General features: G+C 47.9%; 1 protein-coding gene across 1 annotated transcript; it reads left to right on the top strand.

Annotated features, from left to right (window-relative positions):
- The first annotated feature begins 464 nt into the window (after positions 1-464).
- HGD (homogentisate 1,2-dioxygenase) lies at positions 465-24,054 on the top strand. Its single transcript, XM_030956424.1, has 14 exons — positions 465-505; positions 5,641-5,712; positions 8,538-8,626; positions 10,306-10,411; positions 12,566-12,625; positions 13,097-13,188; positions 13,777-13,811; positions 14,958-15,037; positions 15,167-15,266; positions 17,618-17,742; positions 18,323-18,427; positions 19,578-19,704; positions 23,015-23,196; positions 23,792-24,054. The coding sequence occupies exons 1-14, from the start codon at positions 491-493 to the stop codon at positions 23,921-23,923; spliced, it is 1,320 nt and encodes a 439-aa protein (XP_030812284.1). The 5' UTR covers positions 465-490; the 3' UTR covers positions 23,924-24,054.
- Positions 24,055-24,105: the final 51 nt, after the last annotated feature.

A 24,105-nucleotide genomic window follows, 5' to 3' on the forward strand; every position in this document is an offset into this window, starting at 1 on the left:
TGATCTCTTCTATCCCCAATGTAACATAGCTCAGAAGAATTAATGAACAAATATTCGTTACACATTTAAAGGGTTGTGTCTGAAATTTGCTAGAGGTACAATTTACAAAAGAAGCTTATAAAACAGTTGCAAAATGGCTTTTCTTGGTTCTAAACACCTTGTTCTTTCCCCTCCCCATGTGTGGGAGCTATGACCCTTTTTTTAACATCCAGGGGGGAGCAGGGGTGATGAAGGAACCCAGTCGCCCTCACCCCCTGTTTGTTCAGATCGATCCTGGGGTTGGTTCTGCAGAGAAGGGCATTTGGTTAAACACAGACTGGGCTGAGCAAACAGGTTGAAAATTCCCTTGGACTTTCTCACTCCCAGCACTGTCAGCCTGCCTCCAGCCCAGCTCAGTTGATCAGTGAGCAGGCTTTGCTTGCCAGGCTGCTTTGGCCAGATACCTGCTCGGGGTTTGTGCCTGCTCCAGGAGGGGGATAACCAGAGGACGATGACGGGCCTGCAGGTAAGAGGTTGGGTGCCTGGATCCCACCAGTGCTGGCTGTAGAAACCCTTTCTCTGCTCACACTCATTTTTAAGGGCTCTGTTTCATTTTATTCTGCCCCTCTTCTGTGTGTCAAGGTGTGTTTTTAAAGCTTTCTTGGGATTAAGTATTTTGCTGTGTTTTATCTATAAACAAGCATTTCTCTCCCTTTTCACCTCCTTTGGAAATCATTCTTGGTCAGGACCTCTTCATGGTGGGAGTTGTCCTTTCCCCACCCTTGGCATGTGCCTCTCCTCCTGCCCTGGCTGCCAGGGGGTGTTTCCCCCTCAGCCTATGAAATCTGGCTGGCAACATCTGCCCAGATGTTGCAATCCTGGCTGCCATCTTCCCCAGCAGCCCCGGGGAGCGGCTCCATTCAGGGCTGTTCCTCAGTACCCCTTGCAGGGCACCCTGGAGCAGCCAGGCTGTGGCCATGCCCTCCTCTCCAAGCCCCAGCAGGGCAGCTGGCAGGAGCTTTTCCTGCACCATTTCCCAGAGCACAGGGGAGCTCTGTGAGAAGGGTGTGATAGGGTGGGTTTGTGGCTCAAGAACAGGAACACGAGACTTGCAACCCTGAATCTTGACACCACCTCACCACTGTGGAGGGGGGCCAGCTGCCCCAGGGCCACTGGGGTGCATGAGCTGCTGCAGCATGCAGGAGTGGCAAGGCTTTACCCCAGGACATGGTGAATCTCAAGAGCTTGTGCAGGATCATCATATTTCTCCCTGGACTTTTGGGATGTTATTGTTACTAAGCCTGTTCCTAGTTCTGGAGACACATGAGTGTGCTCCTTCCCCACCTTCTGTAGTGCTCATTATTTTACACAGTGCTCTTACAGTGCTCATTCCCCTCTGAGGAGTCCTGTCTCCTCAAACAGTAGGATTTCACCGTGCTTCTTCCCTGCCTGTCCATGACACTTCCCAGCTCTCACTATCCTCTTTCAGCAGCAGGGCACCCTTGTCCCTGTACTGTTCCAGATGAAGATCCAGCTGATTCATGTCATGGCCGTGACTGCATCTTTCATGTCCATCTTTGCCTCACTCCTAGCAGCCCTAACACCTTGTTGGCCATTGTGGCTGTGGCTGCAGGCTGAGAGTGGGTCTGCCCCAAGCTGCTCATGGGAACAGGCTGCTCTGCCAGCAGCTCCTCTTTGGGGTGTCACATGTGTTCCTACCCCGTCATCACCTCACCTGCTTCACCCTCTCTTGGCAGCTCTCCTCCAGAACTGTTGGTTTACCCTTCCTCTCTACTCCCTGGCATCCATCCCTCTCTCCTGTCTGCAGAAGTCATGTTCCAGCCTAGAGCTGAGCAGGTCCTTTCAGGAAAGGTCTGGCCCTGGACCATCTCCAGCACTTTTGGAGCACAGAGATGTTGAAATGTCAGGGGAGGTGGCAGTTTCTTCTGGGAATATTGGCCCTGCAGCACTGGGGCAGAGCTCTGGTTTGTGTGCTTTGGCTTCAGCCTGCCAGGAGGCTGTGGGGCCCCACAGAGAGGGTGACAGACCTGCTCTGCTCGTTGCCCCAAATGCTCATGTCAGTGTTTCTGCATTTGTGTTAAACCCTCCAGGGCTGACTGGACTGAGCTGATAAAAAGTGCCATGTTTCTTGTTGAGAGAGGAATGTTGTTTCCCTGTGTCCTGCAGCAGGAGCTGATAGAGAAATATAATATGCAGTGTTTGAAGAAGGGTCTTAATTGCATTGCAGACTATGTGTTCAGACTTCAAATGCATTTTTTCCCATGCCTGCTGTCTAATCTGGAGAACAAAAGGTTATGGTTTATAGGTCAGAGCACGATACCCATTGCGAGCACTCTGCTTTACATCCCAGTTATTCCAATCAATGAGCTATGCTGAATTTTTTATGCTGTGCTGGGCTTTTATCTCTCTCATTTTATCGAAAAACTACAAAACAAAAACCAAAGTGGAGTCAGATGAATACCTAAGGTCCTGTTGGCATAAAAATCTACAGGCTCTTGAACAAAATAACAGCAGTAGTTAAAAGCAGGGCTGAAAACAAAGAGCCACAGAGACTATTTTGTGTAACAGAGAAACCAGCTGCTCAATTACAATAGTGCCCATCAACCTGCCCAACCTGGAGATTTCTATAACTTCTCTAGGAACTGTAGAGGCCAGGTAGAGATGTAGGGGGAAGTGCTCTGGGACTCAAATCATGGTGCCACTTCATGGAAAAGAGTTGGGTTCCATTTTCACAGATTTTTCAGCCCAGGAAGGATGCTCTGCTGCTGGGCAGGCAGAAAGAGATCATTTCCCTTGGTTTGGGGGCACCCTGCGCAGCACAAAATGGGAAATGAGAGGTGGGAGGTAGGCTTGGAGGATTGGAAGGGGGAAAGGTCATGATTTGCCTAGCCCTTTCACCACTGCTCCCACCCAGCCTGTATCAGCAGGGTCCCTGCACGGTGCCCCAGAGCTCTGGAGCATGACAATTCCAAGGCATGCAGAGAGCACATGTGGCACAGCTTTTTGGGAGCCCAGATAATGTTTGACACCAACTCCCTATGGGCATGTAGAGGAGAGAAGCCTCTCTGAGGTATGCCACAGGGAAAGAGAAAATAAAACAGGGAATAAGAAAAGCCACATCCAATCTCTAGGCAAAAGTCTTGGAGCCACACTCAGGGTGATAAATCACCAGCAAGGCATCTCCCCTCCAAGTGGCTGCAGTCCTGCCAATGTCTTTTTTTCAGCCCTCGATGCAGTTACCTGAGAATTCTTTTTTTTTTTTCTTGGCAAGAAAGAATTTATTTGACCAAGCAATGATGCAGCAGCTTCTGCTGCCCCTCCAGAGGCAGCGGGGCAGTGCCACCCCCTGCAGCCCCTGGTGCAGCTGGGGAAGGCAGCAGCTCTGCATGCCAGCATCTTTCCCAGCCCAGTGGGGAAGTGCCCCCTGGCATCGCTGTGCGGGGCAGCACCAGCGCAGGCACAGGGCAGCTGCTGCTGCCAAGTTGGTTTTCTTTCTTTCCTCTGGCCCAGCAAGCAAAGGCAAAGGGACTTTTGGGGATGTGGATAGACAGTTCAGATGTGCAGATCCCCAGCTTTTTAGCCCGAAGGACAAGGGATGGATTTGTCACAGCAAAATCTCTGTGCCCGCTTTCCCCCTCACCCCTGGAGTATGGCAGGGGCTGCCGGGGAGCGCACGGTGCTTGCCAGGTGCACAAACCCTCCGAGGAGCCACTGGCTGTCCCCTCCCAGCCCTCCATCAGCATTCGGCAGAGCCTGTGGAGTCTTGCTGGAAGGTATGCTTCCAGAAAATCAGCTTGTTCCCTCTTCGTCCTCTTCCTTCTTCCCTCCCCTTTTCACCAGGGCTGCCCCGAAGGCAAATGCTCGGACAACCTCAGTGTTACCGGTAAAGGAGGATGCAGGGTGGAAGTCTCAGTTAATTCTGGAACTGCTGCAGTCCCATCAGATATTGCTGCATTTCCGTTCAAAAGAAGGGAGGGGGGAAGAAAAACGGGGCGGGGGGGGAATGTTCCAATACAATACATTTGCCAAGGCTGCTTAGGTGACCTACTGCTTTGCATATCAATATGCTTCTTGCAGAACCCAGCGGGGAGCAGCTCCTAGCGATGTATATTCATTTACAAGACGAGAGAAATATCCTCCCTGAACCGAGGGAAACCAGGATGTTTTCAGGTTCAGGCTGAGCAGGGCTTCCAGCCAGCCTGGGCCCCCTGGGAATGGTCTTCTCTTACAGGTCGCTGAAAGGAGCCTGAGGAAAACACATGATTTCTCAGGAGGTTTCAGGCTTGCTCTCTGAGTGTCTCCTACACTGGGAAAATTATAAGGAGGCTGCAAATTGCTCAAGGTTGAGCACCCCTGGGGGCTGTAATACTATTTATAAAATAAACCAGGTACAGGGGCTCCTATAACCAGGTCTGTCCATTTTAATCTCAGACCTGTGCCTCCCAGGGGGCCATACCACGCTGAGGATGGTCCCTGTGCCTGCCAGGGCTGCTCAGTGCTGAGGACAGCCAGCATGTGACAGCCAAGCCTGAGGGCTCCTGGGCTTTGCCATCCTGGCACTGCTGTCTGAAGGCTGATGAGCAGCCCCAGTACTCCTGCAGTTGTTAGAGGGCAGCATTAATATTTAACTCCCTCCCAGGCCACGGGGCTGAACCGCCAGTGGCTGCCAAGAAACACCTCTGTGTTCATGCAGAGTTCAACAGAGCTGTTTTGTGGCTTCCTGTAGCATCTGAAGGGACTGTATTTACATTTCTGACAGTGCAAAGCTAAGGTCTCTGTTATTCCTGCTTCCCTTATGTGTCTCAGGCTTGCTGTGGGGCTTGTCCCTGTGCTGCAAAGCCAGGATCTGCATCCACTTATCCTGTGGCTTTTAGCCATGCTGAGACCATGACAGCTGCAGGTATGGCAGGATGTGTAGGTCTGTTCCAGCTGTGGGTCTCTTGGGAATTCACTGCTCTAGAGACCCAGAAAATCACCCAGTAATTAATTAATCCTTGCTTACTACCATGGTGGACAGTTCATGCCCAACAAGACAACGCTTTTTTAGGGCAGATCAGTGGCACAGTTCAACTTGGCTGTGTTTCCCTTCATCCCTCATCCCATCTACATCCTGACCTTTTCTTTGAGCATGGGGATTGGCATGCCAACCAAATGATTCCCAGTTTCATTCCCTAAGAATCTGAGGACCCAGTGAACAAATCTTCAAGGCAGTCTGGAGATTTTGGAACACCTATGATTGAAGCAAAGTCAGATTGAATGTGAATGGTGCTAGCACACATCCATAATGTTGGTGCACAGTTCCTCCTATCCATCACCCTGTTGTCCTTGAGTCTGACAGAATATGTGATATTTGGGTTATTTCTCAAGTACCTCGATGGAGCAGAACACTGTCAAAATAGACATGCAGTCTTAGGAGAGCAATTCCTGTCTGTGCTTCCCAGCCCAGCACACGATTAGTTAACGAAGCAAATCCAGGAGCTGTGAAAATGGTCTGTGGCAACATGCGAGCAGATCACTTGAGAAAGTCTTAATGCATACAAAGACCCTGGAAAAATGCATGGGAAAGCAATGGGTGGGTTGTTTGGAGAGGTTTTGATTGTGTTTTCAAAACAGTGATGAGCTGTGTGGTTTGTTTTACAGTACATGTCGGGATTTGGAAATGAACATGCTTCTGAGGATCCACGCTGTCCAGGAGCTTTACCAGAGGGACAGGTACTGAGGTTTTTTTAAGTGCTTTATCAAAATGCCCTCCTGAGTGAATATCTAATCCTTTGGCTTCTTTTCATCTTAACATGTTTCTTTTCTCTCTGCCACCATGAAAATTTCCGGGAGTCTTCTTTATACAAGACTGGAATAATAAGATGCTGGCAGAAGTCAGAAATAAAGATTTCCATTAATACTTTCTATTTTAAACTTATTTGTGAGCTTCCAAGTTTCACCTTGGGTTTTAAGACCTGCCTAAATTACCTCTGCTCAGCAACAGGGATTTTTTTCCTAAAGGAAAAAAATACAAGTGGCTCAGCCACACTGAGAAGGAAGCCACCAGCTCTGGATTAAACCAGAGCAGAAATTTGAAGATTGGCAGAGAGATATGTTCATGCAGGAGAGGCAGATTTCACAACTTCTGTAGGAATGGGGTTCTATGAAGCTGTCATACAAGTCTTTGGCAGGGGAGAAGCTTCTTTGTAGGGAGGGGACATGAATATTATTACCTGTAGTAATAAACTGACAGATTCATTTTTAAAAGCAACTTCTGAACATGTTTGATGACAATAAATTATATGGGGTCATTCTGTTTTAAGGGAAGGAATTGCAACCCATTTGGTGCTATCTTCTTGGTGCCCAAAGGTGAGAATGAGACCCTGAAGAATTAAACCTCTCTCACCTCTTTTTGTGCTGGTCTCCTTTACACCAGCACACAATCTGAGGCTGCCTGTGGCTCCCCTTGGGTCTCCTGTAATTTTGGGACTTGGATGGCAGCACATCTGCTATGAAGACAGGTTTAGAGGGTTTGGGTTCAGCCTGGAGAAGAGAAGGCTCCTGGGAGATTTTATGGCACCTTCCAGTACCTAAATGAGGCTACAAGGGATCTGCAGGGGGACTTTTCACAAGGGCAGGCAGTGGATGGGACAAGGGAGAATGCCTTTAACCCAAAAGAAGGCAGGCTTAGATTAGATATTAGGAAGAAATTCTTTGCTACGAGAATGGTGCAACACTGGCACGGATTGCCCAGAGAAGCTGTGGATAGCCCACCCCTGGAAATGTTCTAGATCAGGTTGGATGGGGCTTTAAACAACCTGGTCAAGTGGCAAGTGACCCCTGTCCATGGCAGGTTGGTTTAGGGTCCCTTCCAACCCAAACCATTCTAGGATTCTATGGTTTGGTGCTAAGCCAATTGCATCCCTTGGTGCTCCCCTTCCCCATCTATGCAGTAGAATTAAGGTCAAATGGAGACTTTTTCAACTTTTGTTTTCCTGAGTTTCCTGGATTTCCCCAATTCTGATATTTTGCATGTTGTGTGCCAGTGAGGACACTAACACACAACACAGGGACATGGTAAATGCAAATGTCCCCTAGGTCTGCATGGCAGCCCACCGTGTGCTCACAAGAAAGACAAACTGTGCTGGTTCAGGCTGGTAGTTTGGCTGGTGCAGTGTCTTGCTACTGAGGCTGGCTAGAAAAAAGGTAAGATAGAGGCGTTTAAAACTGGAAGATCAATAACAGTGGCTGCTGGTCTAAAAAGGCAGTGGGATGTGGTGGATGTGCTCTTTGAGGATTTCCACAGCAGCACCAATTTGCAGAGCAGACTCCTCCAGCTCCTGCCTGAGGTGCTCTCATCTGGACAGAGTGTGGACTCTGTATCAAAAGAGTTAATAGAAAAATCTGAAAACAAGTTAGACAAAAAAGATTTTCAGCCCCAAGAGTGGATCCTTTCTCTGATGCAGTATTTATAAGACTGGCATCTGCAGTAGTGCTGGCTAAGTTAAAAATTCCAAGGGTTATTGATCCCCTGCTTCGCTGCATACCCGTACTGACAAGATGGAGCTGGAGGGCTGGAAGCTACACACACTCAGAGAGCTTTAGCTCTCCCCTCTGCCCACCTCTCAGGGCAGGGTTTGATACTGTCTGGATGGCTGCTCTGCTCAGCAGCAGGATACAGGATGCTATAGTAGACCTTGCAGGAGGGAGATGGGATAGAAAATGGTGTATGAGTGTCCCACAGGGGTGTTTCCTGCAGTTCTTGGATGTCTTTGCTTCTTGCTGATCTCAAACAAATAGATGGTGGCATACTTAGATCAAACTGCTTCGTTTCTGTTCTCTGAAAAGGACGAATCTGTCCTCCAGTTATGAACTCATAAGGGTTGCTAAACCCTGTGCTAGTTGTACCCCAGCTCTGCAAAGGGGGAAATGCCCCCTTTGTACTCCAGAGGAGGACTCTCACTGTGCAGAAACCCTGCAGGAAAGCAAAGGCTCCTACACAAGTCACTGATGCTTTTGGGCAGCAAGCAGCACTGTCAGGAGGAAGCAGTACAACGCCTGCCCTGGGCACTGGTTCCATAGGCAGAGGGCAGGAGAAGGGAGAATTCAGTGCATTCAGCTTCTGTGTCTTGATTAGCCTTCTGGAAAGGCAGCCAGACATGATGTTCTGGGCTAACCCCTCTGAACACTTGGTCTGAGAAAAGTTTGTGCTCAACACCAGTGTGCTTTTCAGTCTGTATTCACTGGGAATGATTTCCTTTTCCCTGATACTCCTGTTTCTGACCCTGTGCAGTACTGCCCCTTGCAACTTACTCTATTGCAGCCTCAGTGGCTGTGCTGACTCCCTAGGGCACTTCTGTGGTGTGTGGGAATGGTCTTTGGGGTCTGGCTGGTGCTCAGAGGAGCAAGAACACACAAGTACTGGAGCTGAAGCAGCCCCAGGAGAGCACAGCACCCTACAGCATCAGGGTGGCCAGCTCAGTGCTCTGCTGGAGGCTTCAGAGCCAAGTTCCATGCCACTGCCTCTCACTCCTCCTTTCTCCTTGTCCCCCCTGCAGAACAACCCCCAGGTGTGTCCCTACGGTCTGTACGCGGAGCAGCTCTCGGGCTCTGCCTTCACCTGCCCCCGCGCCACCAACAGGAGAAGGTACCGTGACCCCGGCGCTGGGGGGGATGTGGCACTGGGGGTGAGCTCTGAGGAGCAATGGAGAGGCTGCCTCAGTGCCAGCACTGCTTTCTGCAAGCCTAGAAATGTAAAAAACCTCTGCTGTGCACTGGGAAAGGGACAAGGACAGAAGACCACGGGTGGGGAGAGAAAAGGCTTTGGTGGGGAAAGTGGGTTAAAAAAATTCTGAGAAAGGAGTGGCTGGGGTAGGAAACAAAGTGGTTTTCTGAGCAAGATGAGGAGGGAGGAGGATGTTCACAGGGACCATGGAGTCCTGAATGGGTTACGTGTGCTGTGTGAAACAACCTCAGGGTTTCAGCCCTGCTGCTTCTATGGAAAGATCACCCCTGGCACTGGCACTGGTAAGCAACTGTTGATGCACTGTGTCAAAGCCAAGCCTCTGAGAAAGATTCTTTCCTCCTAAAGGGATGTTCCTGTACACTGGTTGGGGCCAGTGAGCTGCTAGATCAGTCTGTTCCCATTTTGGGGCTGCCCAGGGCCTCAGAAAAATGCCAGGACCCAGCATGATCTTTAACACCTCAGCAGTGCTGGGAACAGCTTGTTCCAGCCAGCAGCAAGCTTCCCAGAGCTCTGTCCCGGTTGTCATGCTCCAGCCATAACCAGATTGCAGAAGATGGGTTTCTCTTTTTGCTTCTCCCACTGTGGCTCTTCTGTCCCTTTTGCTGCTTGTTCAAATGAAAGGCAAATGCATCATCTGAGATGCCTCTGCTCTCCAGGCTGGTGCCAGCTCTCAGTGTGCGTGGGAAAGGGATGAATCATTGTTTGCTGCACGAAATTGTCCTTGATGGAATTTTTCAAGCTCTCAAGGGAGAGCTCCCTCCTCCCCTCTTCCACTTGCCCAAACTGCAACCACCACTGTTGACACATCAAAAGCATGGGCTGCCCTGCCTAGCTCAGGCTTTTCTGGTCACCTCTGCTCTCTCACCTGACTGAAAGCCCAGCTTTGGGCTTGGCTGCAGCATGCAGGCTGTGTGGATGCTGGAGTGGCAGTGCTGGCAGGGCCCACAGCCCCTGCAGGCAGCAAGGAAGGAGAGTGACAGTCCCAGGCAGTGACAGAGGCATTGGGGACCTCCTACAGCAGCAGGAAACATCACATAAAACTCTGGCCTTTGCTGCATGGGCATAGCCAGCCAAGCAAAGGATGCTACTTTTTGTAATCCATCCAAATTCAGATACAGGCTGTCTCCAGAGAGCTCCTCTGTTCTTTCCATTGGACACTGCTCATCCCTGCCTTGTCTGAGCTGCTTTATAGCTGTTTTAAACAAGCTTCTTTTTCCAACTCCGAGATTGCTGTATTTCAGCAACAGAAAAAGCTGTATCTTTATTTTTTTTATATGCATATGTGTGAATGTAGATGTAAGTAACTACACATAAATACACACATAGACATTTACCTGTTCAAAGCAGGACATGTTTGTATTTAGAGCCCATAATAAAAGCCATCTCTCTGGAATCCTCTGGCTGTGAGCTGTTGTTTGCTATGTAATCTTAATATTAATATTACTAATTTGATATTTAATAAACCTCTTGTTCCAGTTGCCACCCATGTAAATGTTATTCTAGGAGCTCAATCAGCCAAAAGCTACCCAGAGGGTTTAACCTCTTCCCCAGGCTAATCCAGGTGTTTTCCTTGTTTGTAGCTGGCTGTATCGAATCCTGCCTTCAGTCTGCCACAAACCCTTCAAACCTCTCGAGGAGGGCCACTTGACACACGACTGGGATGAAATTGAGCCTGACCCCAACCAGGTAACCATGCTGGAAGGAGCCCTAGTCCTGCCAAGAGGACAGTTAAATGTCAAACTAACCAGAAGTGCAAAGGCGCTGAGTTGCAAGAGGTCTGAGGGAGCCATGGGTTCCTGGGGGTCTGACCAATTCAGGAGCAGGGTATTGTCAGCCACCTGTCCATTGCTCCTCACCACAGTCACCCAAGGAAGGACAGCCCTCCACGCTTGTTGCTCCCCATCTTGACAGATCCTTGTGCTGCTTCCCAGCACGGCTACAGTGCCACAGGGTTGGATCTGTGCTACCTGGCATCTCCCCTGGGGGCTCCTGCTGGCCACCTTTTAACCTGCTCTCTCTTCTCCTTCAGTGTCCCCCATGAAATTCTCGTGCCCCAGCTCAGGCAGCAGAGCAGCTGCATGTCTCTGCCATCCATCCTGTCCTTCCCTGTGCTTTTGGAGAGGCTGCTGGCTGCCAGCCCATTTCTCTGCTGCCCTCGTGGGAAATGTCACTTCATTCTGGAGAGTCACACAGAGAGATGGAATTTGTCTCCCTCTGTTACAGCCTTGCCATTGTCTTTAATCATGATTTCTTCCCTGCCAGCCCCAGCACATTTGGTTTTGCTAATCTGTTGCCATTCTCCTCTCAACATCATCTCATGGTCACTTGGTTTTCACTTCTCTCAGGTTTTGCCCTTTGATGCATCATGATTAGCTAATTTCCAGCCTCCCGGCAGCCTCACCATTTGTCTAAATAATTTCCCGGATCTGCTGGAATATGTTTTCCAGCCATTGACCAAGGAGCAGTGACAGGCTCATATTTACATGCCTTTGGTGCTCCTTCCCAGATAAAGTTCCAATGACTTCTGTTATCACCTCATCCATCCTGGATGTCCTTTAGCACCTTACATCTACCTTTATGATTATTTATGGTTACAGTAATTCCAAGATGCCCAGCTCTCAAGCATTTGAAACCATTTATGTGGAGTACATTTTTTTGTCTAAGGAAAGAGCAGCAAAGCTCCTGCCCACTTCCTCTCTTGCCAGTTTCAATGGCAACCACCAAACCCAGAAGAGTTATTTCCTCACAGTAAGTGGGAGCCACCTTCCTGCTTTCCATCTTATCCTCTCTGAAGCAAAGCCAGAGACAAGGTTCAGTTTGATGGACAGCACCTACTCTCCCCTGAGATGCTTTGTGTTTCACCCAGGTACTTAAGGAACTTCAGCAATCCTCATCTATCTAAAAACATGCCATATGGAGGCACCTTATGCAAAACCCATTGAAGTTAATGGGGAAAATGACCCTTTAAAATTACCCAAGGACAATGGCAGAATTATAAAAGATGACAAAACTGAAAAGGAGTCAAATGTGATGAAAAAATATGGGGTGGCATCTGAGCAAGAAATGCTGAAACAGAAGAAAGCTCTCCAGACTGGACCAGAGATTACAAAGGGAAGCTATGATTGAGAGGCAGGGAAAAAACAAATACCAATAATAAATGTCACTGTAAAAAACAACAAACAAAAGCAAACAAATCAACCAACCAAACAAAAAAGCTCCAGACAAATATAAACTGTGGAACTTCTTGTGAGAGGAGGCAGGTGGATTCAAATCCAACAAATATTTTGAACCCCTCTGGTACTTTCTGCCTGAGGACCTCAATAGGCTTTGCAAGAAGTAATTAGTGCTGCTCATGGCTCCTGCTCATGCAGGCAGAGCTATTTCTGCTTTGGATGTGGGGGAAATGAGGTGGAGCAAAAAAAAATGTCACGTTTGGGTCACAGAAGAACTGAATCATTTAGCATGGAGCACAGGGCCATAACAATTTGGCTGTGGAAAGCTGGCTTATCTGAATTTCTTCACTCTCAAAAATGTTGTTATTAATAGAGACAGATTTGAAATAGGATTTTTTGACCTTGGCACTACAGAGACCTGCCAATTACTTTACAAAATTATGATTAAAATTTTTAAAAGCCCTCCAAATATTTTTTTAATTAAAAAAACCCACAGCAACAACAAAACCACTTGTAAACCAGATGATCAAGGCAACAAGGAAAGAGAAGAAAGAGCTACCTCGGCAAGGAGAAGCAGGGGGAGGACAGGGGTCTACTTTCTTTTGAATTACCACCATTTGTGTTCTGATCACTGGCACCTTCTTGTTTTTTGTTTGCTGCAATCTAGCTGCGATGGAAACCTTTTGAGATTCCCAAAGCCTCTCAGAATAAGATGGACTTTGTGAGCGTAAGTTGGGGAACCAGGGCACCTGGGCATCCTCCATCTCTGTTTCCCCTCAGGGGGTGGCAGGGCACACAAGATGCTCAGAACTAGGGTAATATTGGCAGTTTTGAAACCACTGGGCTTGCAGAGCATCTATGGGAGGGGAGAGGATTGCAGATTTCAAGCAACTGGCAGTGGGCTTGATTTTCTTCGTTGGCTCTCAAGGAATTCTTAAAGAAAGAAAGAAAAAAGCCCTAACCCTCAGTTTTCCCCAGACCCTTGGCTGAAAAACACCAGCTTACATGGATTTTAAGAAACCCTTATCATATTAAAAAGAATCCAACACATTTGACAAAAGGCCACACAGAGAAAGGCTGGTGACAGTGTGGGAAGTGAGAGAGGAGGTGAGACCCAGCAAGGGGTGAGGGGAGGAAAGAAGGCTGCTCCTGCTCCCCTGCCTTCTGCTCACTCCTGGTGCCTTGGGTTTGCCTGCAGGGACTGCACACCCTGTGTGGCGCCGGCGAGCCCCGAGGACGCAATGGCATCGCCGTCCATATTTTTGTCTGCAACACCTCCATGACTGACAGGTCAGTGCCTGCTGCGCTGGTGGCTCAGGCTGCTCCAGGCTGTCTGTCTGCCACCAACTGGAGTCCAGCTCCCAGCGTCCCTGTATGTCCTGCATTCCTGTGTGCACAGGCAAACGTGTTCTCCATGTCCACAGCGTGTTGTGGCCAAACACCGGAGGAGTGGGTGAGGAAACCACCAAGAGAAGTAGGCAGCTGGACATGGGGGTGCAGCAAGAGGAGATGTCTTGGATTTAGGTCCTCTAGCTGCTCCTCAGAATTCAACACACATGCAGCAGGCATTGCTGCTCCCTGCAGTGGCTCAGGGGGGAAATCAGTCCCGCTCCCCAGCTTCCAACAGCTGATGTGCCCATGAGTACAAAGGCAGGGACCTGGCAGAGGTCAGAGAACATCCTGCTTCCAGACTGGGCCATTTACTTAAGAGTTGGACTTGATAATTCTTGTGGGTCCCTTCCAAGTCAGAATATTCTGTGAATTTGTGAAACTCTGCCATGTCAGTCTCCCAGCTCAAAACTCCGCAGCTGTGGCTGTGGTGTGCACAAATGCATGGGGCTTATAGCACCTTAACCTTACTGTTTCCTTCTTCTTTAGATGCCTTTATAATTCCGATGGTGATTTCCTGATTGGTGAGTTGATGCTTTGGCTTCTTTTTTCCTCCAGGTGGTTCTACCTGGGCTCCCGCCTGCCTGCCTCTTTGTTCTTCCAGAGCCTGGGGCTCTACAGCCAAGATTTGGAGGAGAGGGTTGGCTTCACCCCCATGCCATGCAGATTTGGTGTTCTGGCACCAGCTCGGCTAAAGTTGGGCGAGTTGCACTGCTCCTGTGCCAGACCTCAGCTTCTTGAGCAGTGACCCATCTTCCTCGCCATGGTGCTCAGGGATCGTTTCCCAGGGCTCCCCAGACTGGTATTAGACACGCCACAGGCAGAGGTTTTCTGGAAATCATAAACCTCAGGATTTCAGAACAGCTTACAGTTGGATGCCTTTGTTGCTTTAGCCCAATATTATTTGGCACGGCAGCTTAGCTCCCATGCTGTGCCAGCCTCAGGCAACCAGACTGCCACAGTGAGCGTGGAGGTTGACACATAAAGTCCACACATGCTGAAAAATATTCTGAGCAGTATCAAAAGGCAGATATTTGCTTGTACCTTTCTTGAGTAAGGAACAGGAATGCCTTCGGGACGCCAACAGGAACATTTGTTCCATCAAATAGCTATTAAATTGTTCTCACTCACCTCCCTCACTACTGTGAAGTAGAAGTGCCAGGGCAGGCTTTGTAAATCTGCTAGTTTTTCAAGTCAAAATGTGAGCTCTCCTGTGCCAGAACAGTCATGGAAAACAATGCAGATGTTAGCAGAGTATTGCTTCTACCCTCAGGAAGCAGTTATTCCCAGATATCTCACACTGCCACAGTCCTGACGAAGATGGGTACGGGCACTGTTTTGTATGAAGATTGTGAGACAGAGAGGTATAGACCCAAATGTATCAAATCCCATTATCTGGACTGTGGTGCAAACCTTACACCAAGAGGCCATGAAGTTTTGGGTCATACAAGTACCTTCTGTGACATGGGGATGATGGAGCTGGTCAGGAAGCTTCACTCCAGCGCAGGGCTCTCTGCTGCAAGAGTCTGCATGGGAGCCCAGACTCCCTGTGTAGCTGTGCCAAAAAGGGCCCACTGCTCTTCCTTGGATCCTGGGTGCTCTGACAGGGAGAGGGAAGGTGGCAATCACCACACTACTTCAGCTCCTCTGCCTGCATTTTGTTTCCACAGTGCCCCAGCAAGGAAAACTGCTCATCACAACTGAGTTTGGGAAGATGTTAGTGGAGCCCAATGAAATCTGTGTCATCCAGGTAAGGGCTGAATGCACCTTGCCTGTGGCTCAGAGCCAGATGTTGGAGCAAGCCAACTTCTGCACTCAGCTGCTCATGGTTTGTCAGCAAAGCCCTGGGAGGATCCTAGTATCTTTCTTTATTTTCCAGCAAGGAATGCGTTTCAGTGTGGAGGTGTTTGGAGAGACCAGAGGCTACATCCTGGAGGTGTATGGGGCACACTTTGAGCTGCCTGACCTGGGACCCATTGGTAATGATCTCCTGTTACACCTACAGTGAATTCCATAGGGACGGGCACAAATTACAAGCCCGAATCCATCACATCCTCCCATGCACATGCTCCTTCACAAAGATGATTTTCATTCCAGCACTGTTATTTCCCAGAAGAGCTCAAAAAAATGTGACACACTAGTCATCCAGAGATTCCCCTGGCACTGAAGGGACCATTTATCTCCCACCCTCTTTTCTATTGTTTTCAGTTCTGGTCAGCATGTCCCCATCTGCTGACTCTGAAGTTGTTCCTACCAAAAGAAACCCAAGAGGCCATCACCACTGATGCCTCATACTTACAGAAATGGCATAAACTGGAATGATAGGAGAGAATTTTCCTGGTAAAAGGAAGGGCAGATTTCAGAGGCAACTGGAAATGACATATTCCTGAAGGCCCATTTTAGATTTAATCAAGTGGTTTTTTCCCCCCGCTTCTGTTAACAGAGGAACCTTGGAGCTCTAGAGCGCTTTAGTGTCAGAAACTGCTGCCTCTGGAGAATTAGAAACCAATAAAATGAGCAGCACATGACTTTGACCAGCAAGACATTCACATCTCCGTGTGGTGATGCTGGGGAGGATCTGCTTTCACTGAGTGAAGGTCTAGGTCTCAGAAATCACAGATCCTCTGTGCCAGATGCCTCCTGCTCTGTGCAGAGTCACAGATCATGAAGGCACAGCCTCTTGCTGCCATGACAAAGATATTGTGAGGGGACACAGCATCTGAAGGCTTGTTGCCCACATCGTGATTGCCCAGTCAGCTTACTGGCAGGGCTCAGCTTAGGTTATGTCACCTTCCTCATCCCTTGGGTACTGGCCTCCAAATTTATCTTGCTGAGAAGCACACCTCCTGGTTGCTTCTACTAAGATTGTCCCAGGGAAGGGAAGTGAAACTCCTCTTGTAATAGCTAAAATAACTACAAAACCAGTGCCAAGAGTTCTCCGACTTTCAGACTGATGTTTTGGGGTTGGTTGTTTCGTTTTAGGTTGGATTGGGGTTTTTTTCTCCACTAGATATTTTTAGTTCTCAGCATGACCTAGAGGACTAGCCATGCTTCAAGACAATTAAGTGGCATTATCAATCAGTAACAAGCTTGGTGGGGCACATCTGCCCTCAGGGGCATTTGTATCTCACGGCCGTGGTGAAAGTGAAGCTGGTCCTTCTTTCAGTGGAGAACCAACCCAATCTGCAGCTGTTCAGTGGACCCCACTTGAGCATCTCCTCTGTGTGACATTCTGGGCACATCATTTTACACATGGAGCCTACAGTGTTTTCTCAGCAGCTTGCCTTTTAGTCAGCTACAGCTTTCTGCCATCCCCCACTTATCTGTGCCTGCTCCACTTGATTATTGATATGGTTGCCCAGCCTGTTTGTAATAAGTTTTCCCATTAGCTAGTTTTTCAGACACAGTTAGATTTTCTTTTGGATTTTGGTTTGGGTTTTCTGGGGGGTTTTTTTGGTTTTTTTTGTTTTTGTTTTTTTTTTTTTGTCTCCAGAAGGCAGGAACCTATTATAAGTCTTACTTTCTGGAGAAAAGAAAAAGACTGCACTTGCCTGTAAACCTTTTCAGGAGGTGGTAATTATAAGAGCTCCTCTTCTCACCATCTACCCGCCTTCCCCTCAGAGACCAAGATCCTTTGTATTTCAGTCTTACTTTATTTTAACTTCACTTTTCACTTGAAAAAAGTGACAGCTGGAGAAAAGCAGTGACTGTTAAACCTTAGCAGCAGGTAGTAATGTCTGCATTTTTATCCAAGAAATTCAAAACCACTTTGTAACAATAATACTAATGAGGAGAAGAATGCTCCAGCACCCATATGGTGCTTTGCACTTTGAAAATGCACTCTTCACATTAAGCAACCCCTCAGTATGCCCTGAGTCTGTAGGTATCACTATTTTATTGCTCTCTTTGTTAGCATTCAGAAATGCATTTGGCCTCCTTGTGACATGCCTCGTAACTTCTGCACGGCTAAGCATCCTGTCAGCAGGATGTCCAGGAACAGAGAGCAATTCATCCTCCATTTTTCACTTAATTCCTGGTTGTTACATGCCTTTAATTGAGGATGATGTACTAATCTTGCTCAGAAGGCAACTGGTGGGACCTCTCTTAGTCACAAAGGGAGCACAGACTTGAATGCTAGGATGAATTACAATCACCTACCCATAGGAGCACAAGAAGTACATGACTATTTCAGGTTCCATGGTGGGCCAAGAAGCAGCTGGGTCACTCATAACACAGAAAGGCACCCACAAAGCCAGGAAATGGCACCAGCCTCTCACTTCTCTAGCAGATTGCCCAAAGAGCTTTGTCACCTTTTGTCCTTCTTTCTCAGGAGCTAATGGCCTGGCCAACCCACGTGACTTCTTGGTACCCGTGGCATGGTACGAGGACCGCCAAGTGCCAGGAGGCTACACAGTGATCAGCAAGTACCAGGGCAAGCTGTTTGCAGCCCAGCAGGTGAGGAGGCCCTGGGAGAACAGGTAACACTGAAGTGCTGTGACTGCCAGTGCATGGCCTGGGATATGCAGGTCAGTAGCAGGGATGTCGTCTCTCAAAGTCCTGCTCACTTATGTGGAGCAGAACTGAGCCCTTGTCTTCTTAGGTCATTCATTTTCCCAGCTGAGGATCCTCAGTCTGGGAAAAAAGTGTTTGTGAAGACTTGGTTGTCCAAAAACTCAACAGTGGTCTTTGCCTCTATATGTTTATAGCGACAATGTAGAAATGAGGAGCTGGTGCTACTGTGAAAATCCAGAGTTTCCTTACCAGAGAGCTGGTGTTGCAGCTGGCCTTGCCCAAACACTGCCCGAGCACTGAAAAGCTCTTAGAGACCAAACCCTAGAGGGAAGGCTGAGGTTCACCAAGAAGAAATGCTGAGGAAAACCTCATCCTCACAACACTGGGCTGTGCTTAAAGAGCTGCCAGTGTGCCTCTAATCAGTACTAAGCCCACTTTTCACTTGGGAAAGAGCAGCATCCTGCACATGTGCAGCATGTTGGAAGGCTGTGTGTGGTAATCCTCTGTCTCTTTGCTTTGCTAGGATTACTCCCCCTACAATGTTGTAGCTTGGCATGGGAACTACACACCGTACAAATACCACCTGGAAAAATTCATGGTCATTAATGCTGTTGCTTTTGACCACGCGGTAAGTTCTGGAACTGGGCAAGGCAAAGCAAAATTTTGTGGCTACCATACCACCCAAACCCACCCTCAGCTCCAGGGGCTCTGCACCTCTTAGAAAATATGTTGTGCTCTAAGAAACAGTGTGACATCTTTTGTGCCATTTTTCCTGGGTCCAAACGAAGATTTCATAGGAGAAGACATCCTCCTTTGTGGTACAAAGACATAACTGGAGGTTAATCAGCTTCTTAAACAGCTCTGTGTAGCTAAGCATAGAATTTCTGTGCCCTGGAGGAGGAATGAATACTGATGCCAACATACACTGTGCAACTCAGCAAAAACACCATTGCTTCAAATTCTTGCCTTGATTTATTTCTTGCTATTGGACAGGCTCCTTCCTCTGGTTCTTCTGAGTCCAGCACTGAATTTCATTTTGAAGAGCTGGCAGCTTTTATTGCAATAATTTCTAGATTTTATGGAAAATAACTAAGGCCAAAACTAATGTAAGCAACTCATCTAAAAAAGAAACCAGTCCAGTGGGAGAGATGAGATGTCCACAGCAATGCAAATGGGTGTGCAAGGGAGACTGGAGCATTTCTAGTGAGAAAACCAACAGAAAGTATTGTTTAAAACTCTAGAAAAATCTGCCAGGGGAAGGACAGGTTTGGGATCAAAGCCCAGAAAATCATTTTAGTGGACTAGAGATTTCAACAAGCCACAATTTCTCTGCAATTTCTTCTCCATTTGTAAACTAACAGGGCCATGAGGCTAAATGCCTCTAGCAGGATGTTCCTGTCCTCTGTAACTGGCTAAGGAAAAGGTGTGGTTTTGTGGTAGGAGTGTTGGAGACTGCTCCTGGAATTGCAGTACCTCATCTTGCAGCATTGTCCACCCTCCTCATCTATGCTGCCAGCTACGAGGGCCAGGATGGGAAGGATTGTCAAAGCTGCTCAAAGGAAGAACCATCCAGACCCATTTCTCGTCCTCCCTGTACAGCATGGAATTGAGTGCTGTCCTCCAGGGTCCCACATCTCATCCACACTATCAGGTGCAGGTGACAAAAGTGTTTAGGCAAGGGAGAGGCTGTATCAGTCAGCTTTACCACCCAGGTGACCTGATCAGACAGCTCTGAGCCCTGCTCCATTTCATTCTTTTTTTGCTTTGCTTTTTTCCAGGATCCTTCCATCTTCACTGTCCTGACAGCCAAGACAACCCGTGCTGGCGTGGCACTCGCTGACTTTGTCATATTCCCCCCGCTCTGGGGGGTGGCAAACAACACCTTCCGCCCCCCCTACTACCACCGTACGTCTGCGCCGCCCTGGCCCTGCCTGAGCCCAGGGCTGCAGGAAAGAAACAAGTCCCCATTTGTTTGAGAGCATGCACAGGGAAGCAGCAGCCTGATTTGTTGTCCTTGGCTCAGTTAGTCAGCTTCTTGGAGTCAGTCAGTCCTCCCTGGAAAATGGACAAATCCAAAGATGTTCCTATTTAAAGCATCTCACGAAAACTCAGAGGTGATGGGCCACTGTTTCTGCATAGGTGTATGTATCTGTACTCGAGGGGCTCCCAGAGAGCCTGGGTACATATTGAACTTGGCATTGTACAGATGAGTCAGACACTGTCCTGTCACCCAGCCATGAATCACTTAATATCTCATTAGAGTACATAGATAAAGAACAGGAGAAAGGGAAATATCATATTACAGGCAGTGAGAAGCCCAGAGGGGTGTAGAGCTGGCATTTGTATGGTGAGATCAGAGTTACAGCAAAGGAGGGAATTGGCTCTTCACAGCCCTTCTTCACCACCTGCACAGTGATGGAGATATTGCTCACATTTAAGAAGCCAGTGATGAGGAATTGGCTTCTCAGGCAGGGAGTTGGTTGGTATTTTTTGGACTTGGTTGCCATCCGCAGACCTGGTTTCTTTTTGGCAGTTTTTTGGCTTCATCTTGGCAGAGCATGGCAACATGTTGCATTGAACGGATGCTAGAAATCCAGTTCCTGACATGGGACTGCCCTTCAAGGGAGACGATGAGACATCCTCCTCTGTGAGATTGAGGGAGAAAGCATGGGCACCCAGCACCCCTCAAACCAACAGCTAACAGGCTCCATCCCAGAAGATGTCAAGTGACCATGCTGTGGTCACTTTGAAGCACTGAAAGGATTTCTGCACACTTACTAACCACAGTTTAACAGCCAGTTCCTTCTGCCACTTAAATTATTTCCAAGCACCTTGGAGGCCAGCAGAATTAGTGGCACTTGCAAACATAGCAGGCAGCTCTGCAGTCATCTGAGTAAATCCCATAGGCAAAGTCCTGCCCTGTCATTCTGCTTTCATTTGCAATAATGAGGGTGACAGGAAAACACATCTCCTGACTGGCTGGGATAGTGCCAAGACACTTTTTCTAGACCCTAGGAGGTGAGGCACACTGCTGGTTAACTACAGTGAAGTTGCTGCTCATCAGCAGAGCTGTGCTAATTTTACACGGATGCATTGTGAGCCATGACAAATATGTTCAACCTTGCTTCTTCTGTGCTAAAAGACAGAAAGAGCTCTCCTTCTCTTGTCCACGTTGTGATGATCTAAGAGCACCCATGAGGACAGCTGTGGCTGCCATAGCTACTCACTTGACCAAGCACCTCAGCCATAAGCTGGAGCACTAAATTCATGATGAGTAGATTGGTCTGCTCTTCCCCAGCCATGGAGAGGAAGAGCTTGAGTTAGTAAGGCAGACATTGTGATTGCCAACTATCAAGACACTGCACATGTTAATTCCTTCTGCAATTAGTGCTGTGACAAGAGTGTTGTTCCATTAAGAGAGGAATAACAGGACTGAGCAACTCTGGGGTAGAAGTGCCATATTGATTCCAACAAGTTCAGTTCTGCTGAATTCCCTTCTCTCCCAGTATTTCACCAGGGCTTATTTTGCTTGCCAGAAATCCTTTGTTGCCTCCTCTGCTCAGGTGCAGTGGAAAGCCTGTGTTCAGAGAATTTTGATGTACTCAAGAGTTATATTTCATTAACTTTGTTCCAAGTATAGCAATGGTGTTTCAAAAGTTTTCTTCTTAGACACTGTAACAATTTCATATGCTAAGGGGCTTGTACAGCTTGTAAATACTGACTTCTCCTGGCTGCATTTACATCCTTAGAGGCTGTGAATTACTCCTAAGAACTTTTGAACTTAGACTGAAAATCTCTGATACACTTTTTATACCATATATAAATTCTGTCTGAGAGAGTTTATGTGATTCTCATGATGGTGGGTCCTTAATACCTACTGGCCAGTAAGAGATTTTAACTTCACAACATCCTGCTTGTAGACAACACTATTTAAGTAACAGGGAAGGGAGGCACACCTATGTTGTTTGGGTTCACATATGAAATTTGCAAGTGAAAAAGAGACTGGACTCTGCTCATCTCCTGAGTTCCAGGCTGGTTTCCTACTTACCTGACCAGTCTTCCTCAGAGATATTAAAATTTCTGTTGCAGACAAATTGGCTACCCAGCTCTCAGGATCTGTACTGCAGTTTAAATGCGTCAAGTGCAGTACATGAGCGGGTTCAATGAAAATCTTGTAACTATCCAGTCCTACATGAGACACTGACAACTTGGAATGAAAATTAATGAATGATTGCATACATATATAGGCCAACTCTGCTTTGAGCTAAATTAGTTTTGCTGTTAAACATTTCAGAGCCTGGATTGTACTTAACAAGGATTGAACTAGTGGTTAAAAAGGGCTATATATAAAATAGCTAGGGAAGCATGTCCTGGTTTTGCAAAAACTAACTGCTGAGCAGAAAGTTGCCATATTGTTCAGTCACATCAGGTGTAGGAAAGCTGAAAGCTTGGATGACAGGTGTTAAATAGTTTCCTTACAGGGAGCATAACTCAGTAAGTACTGAATGATTAGATATAACCATCCTTGCCTAAGTTAGTGTTATGTTACTCTAGTGGTTTCAGAGGGTCTACTGGAAGTATTCTTCCTCAGGGAAGGACAGAATTTGGCTCCTTGTCTTTGGGCATACAGTGGATGTAGAGAAATAGGCAGATAATGCATGAATTAAAAGCATAAGGTAGTGAAGTGCCTGACTGCACTAGAGGTGGTAGAAGAGGTTTATCAAAATAATTTCCTGCTTATAACCTGGGACAGCAGAGCAAACTCTCTCATAAGACTGTTGATCAAGTATATTGTGTCTGTAACACAGGGATGATTATACAGAACTTCCTTTCCAATGCTTCACAATCCCTAATCCCAGTCTGTAAAATCAGGTTACACCATGCAGTCCTTATGCAGGTGTGTTACTAACACAGCTCGAGATGGTAGGAAAAGCACAGGTTTACCAACATCATTTAGGGATTGGTGGAACCCCCTTCATTAAGGTGATTCCTAATGAATGTCCTTCATCAGGGCACTCTGTTTCTGAATCCAGGTAGTAAAATCCTGTACAACTTTACAAGCATTGCCTATAGGATCCCTGATGTCCCCTAGCATGCTCTATTGCCCTTCCACTCCACCCTCTGCATGGCCCAGCTTAGCTCATGGGTTTCACAGCCTGTCTGTGATCCCTCCCAACCACCGTTCTTTGCAGCCTCTTCTCTTTGCCCCCTGCAGGGAACTGTATGAGCGAGTTCATGGGGCTCATCAAAGGCCACTATGAAGCAAAGGAGGAAGGTTTCCAGCCGGGAGGCGGCAGCTTGCACAGCATGATGACCCCTCACGGGCCAGATGCCGACTGCTTCGAGAAGGCGAGCAGAGCCAAGCTGGAGCCGGAGCGAGTCGCAGACGGGACCATGGTAAGGAGCCAAGGGAGCTCGTAGGAGTTGGGGTAGAGCATGGCACAGTGCCCACTTTTAAACTAAAGCCTAGTACTGTCACTTCTTGCTGGCAAGCTGGAAAAGTACTTGGACCCAACTGCTGCAGCATTCAGCTCCCTTACCAGTGAGCACTGCTCTCAGCTCCCAGGAGCTCCCCTGGAGACATCCAGTGCCAGGCAGCTTTGATCATCTGCCCACGTGTACTGCTGCCTGAGCAGGAAGCTGGGAATTTCATTGTTGTCTTAGCCTATGGGCAAAGAAGCAAACACCCTGACTGTCCTCCCATCTCTACCCCCTAACATCTAATGATGATCATCAACAGACCTTGAACTAGAGCTTTTGGGACAACCTGGCTTTCCTAGGCAGGCAGGGAGTCCAAAGTCACTCCTGAGACCTGACTAATTCCAGTATTGCATTGACAGATCTGCAGAGCATTCTCCATGTGTCGGTCAGGCTGAAGAGAGAACCTGGAAATACTGGACCATGTATACAAATCCTGTTTGTGGTAGAGCAGACATTTGCCTGGATTCAAAATTTTCCTTTTACCCTAACCTACCTTTCCTCTTCCCAACAGGCCTTCATGTTTGAATCATCCCTCAGCCTTGCTGTCACAAAATGGGGCCTCCAGACCTCAAATCGCCTAGATAAAAACTACTACAAGTGCTGGGAACCTCTGAAAAGCCATTTCAACCCTAAATGCAAGTAAAGGGAAAGGCTTGCTGCATGCAACATGAGTGAATGCACTCATGGAAAGGCATTCATGGAAGTCCAGCATACCTACATGTGATGGCACAGTCAACTCGGGCAGTGCAGAATGCTCCAGCACAGAATGGCACTTCCACCAGCCACTGAGCCATGAAAACAATCACCTCTAAGTAACATGAGAAA

Source organism: Camarhynchus parvulus, chromosome 1, assembly GCF_901933205.1.
Source record: "Camarhynchus parvulus chromosome 1, STF_HiC, whole genome shotgun sequence".
In the NCBI taxonomy this organism is placed as follows: Eukaryota; Metazoa; Chordata; class Aves; order Passeriformes; family Thraupidae; genus Camarhynchus; species Camarhynchus parvulus.

Excerpts from the sequence above, each read along its gene's own strand:
- HGD (XM_030956424.1), top strand. Across the intron at positions 8,627-10,305 it reads CGCGCCACCAACAGGAGAAG|CTGGCTGTATCGAATCCTGC; the intron begins GTACCGTGACCC and ends CCTTGTTTGTAG. Across the intron at positions 18,428-19,577 it reads CTGTTGCTTTTGACCACGCG|GATCCTTCCATCTTCACTGT; the intron begins GTAAGTTCTGGA and ends GCTTTTTTCCAG.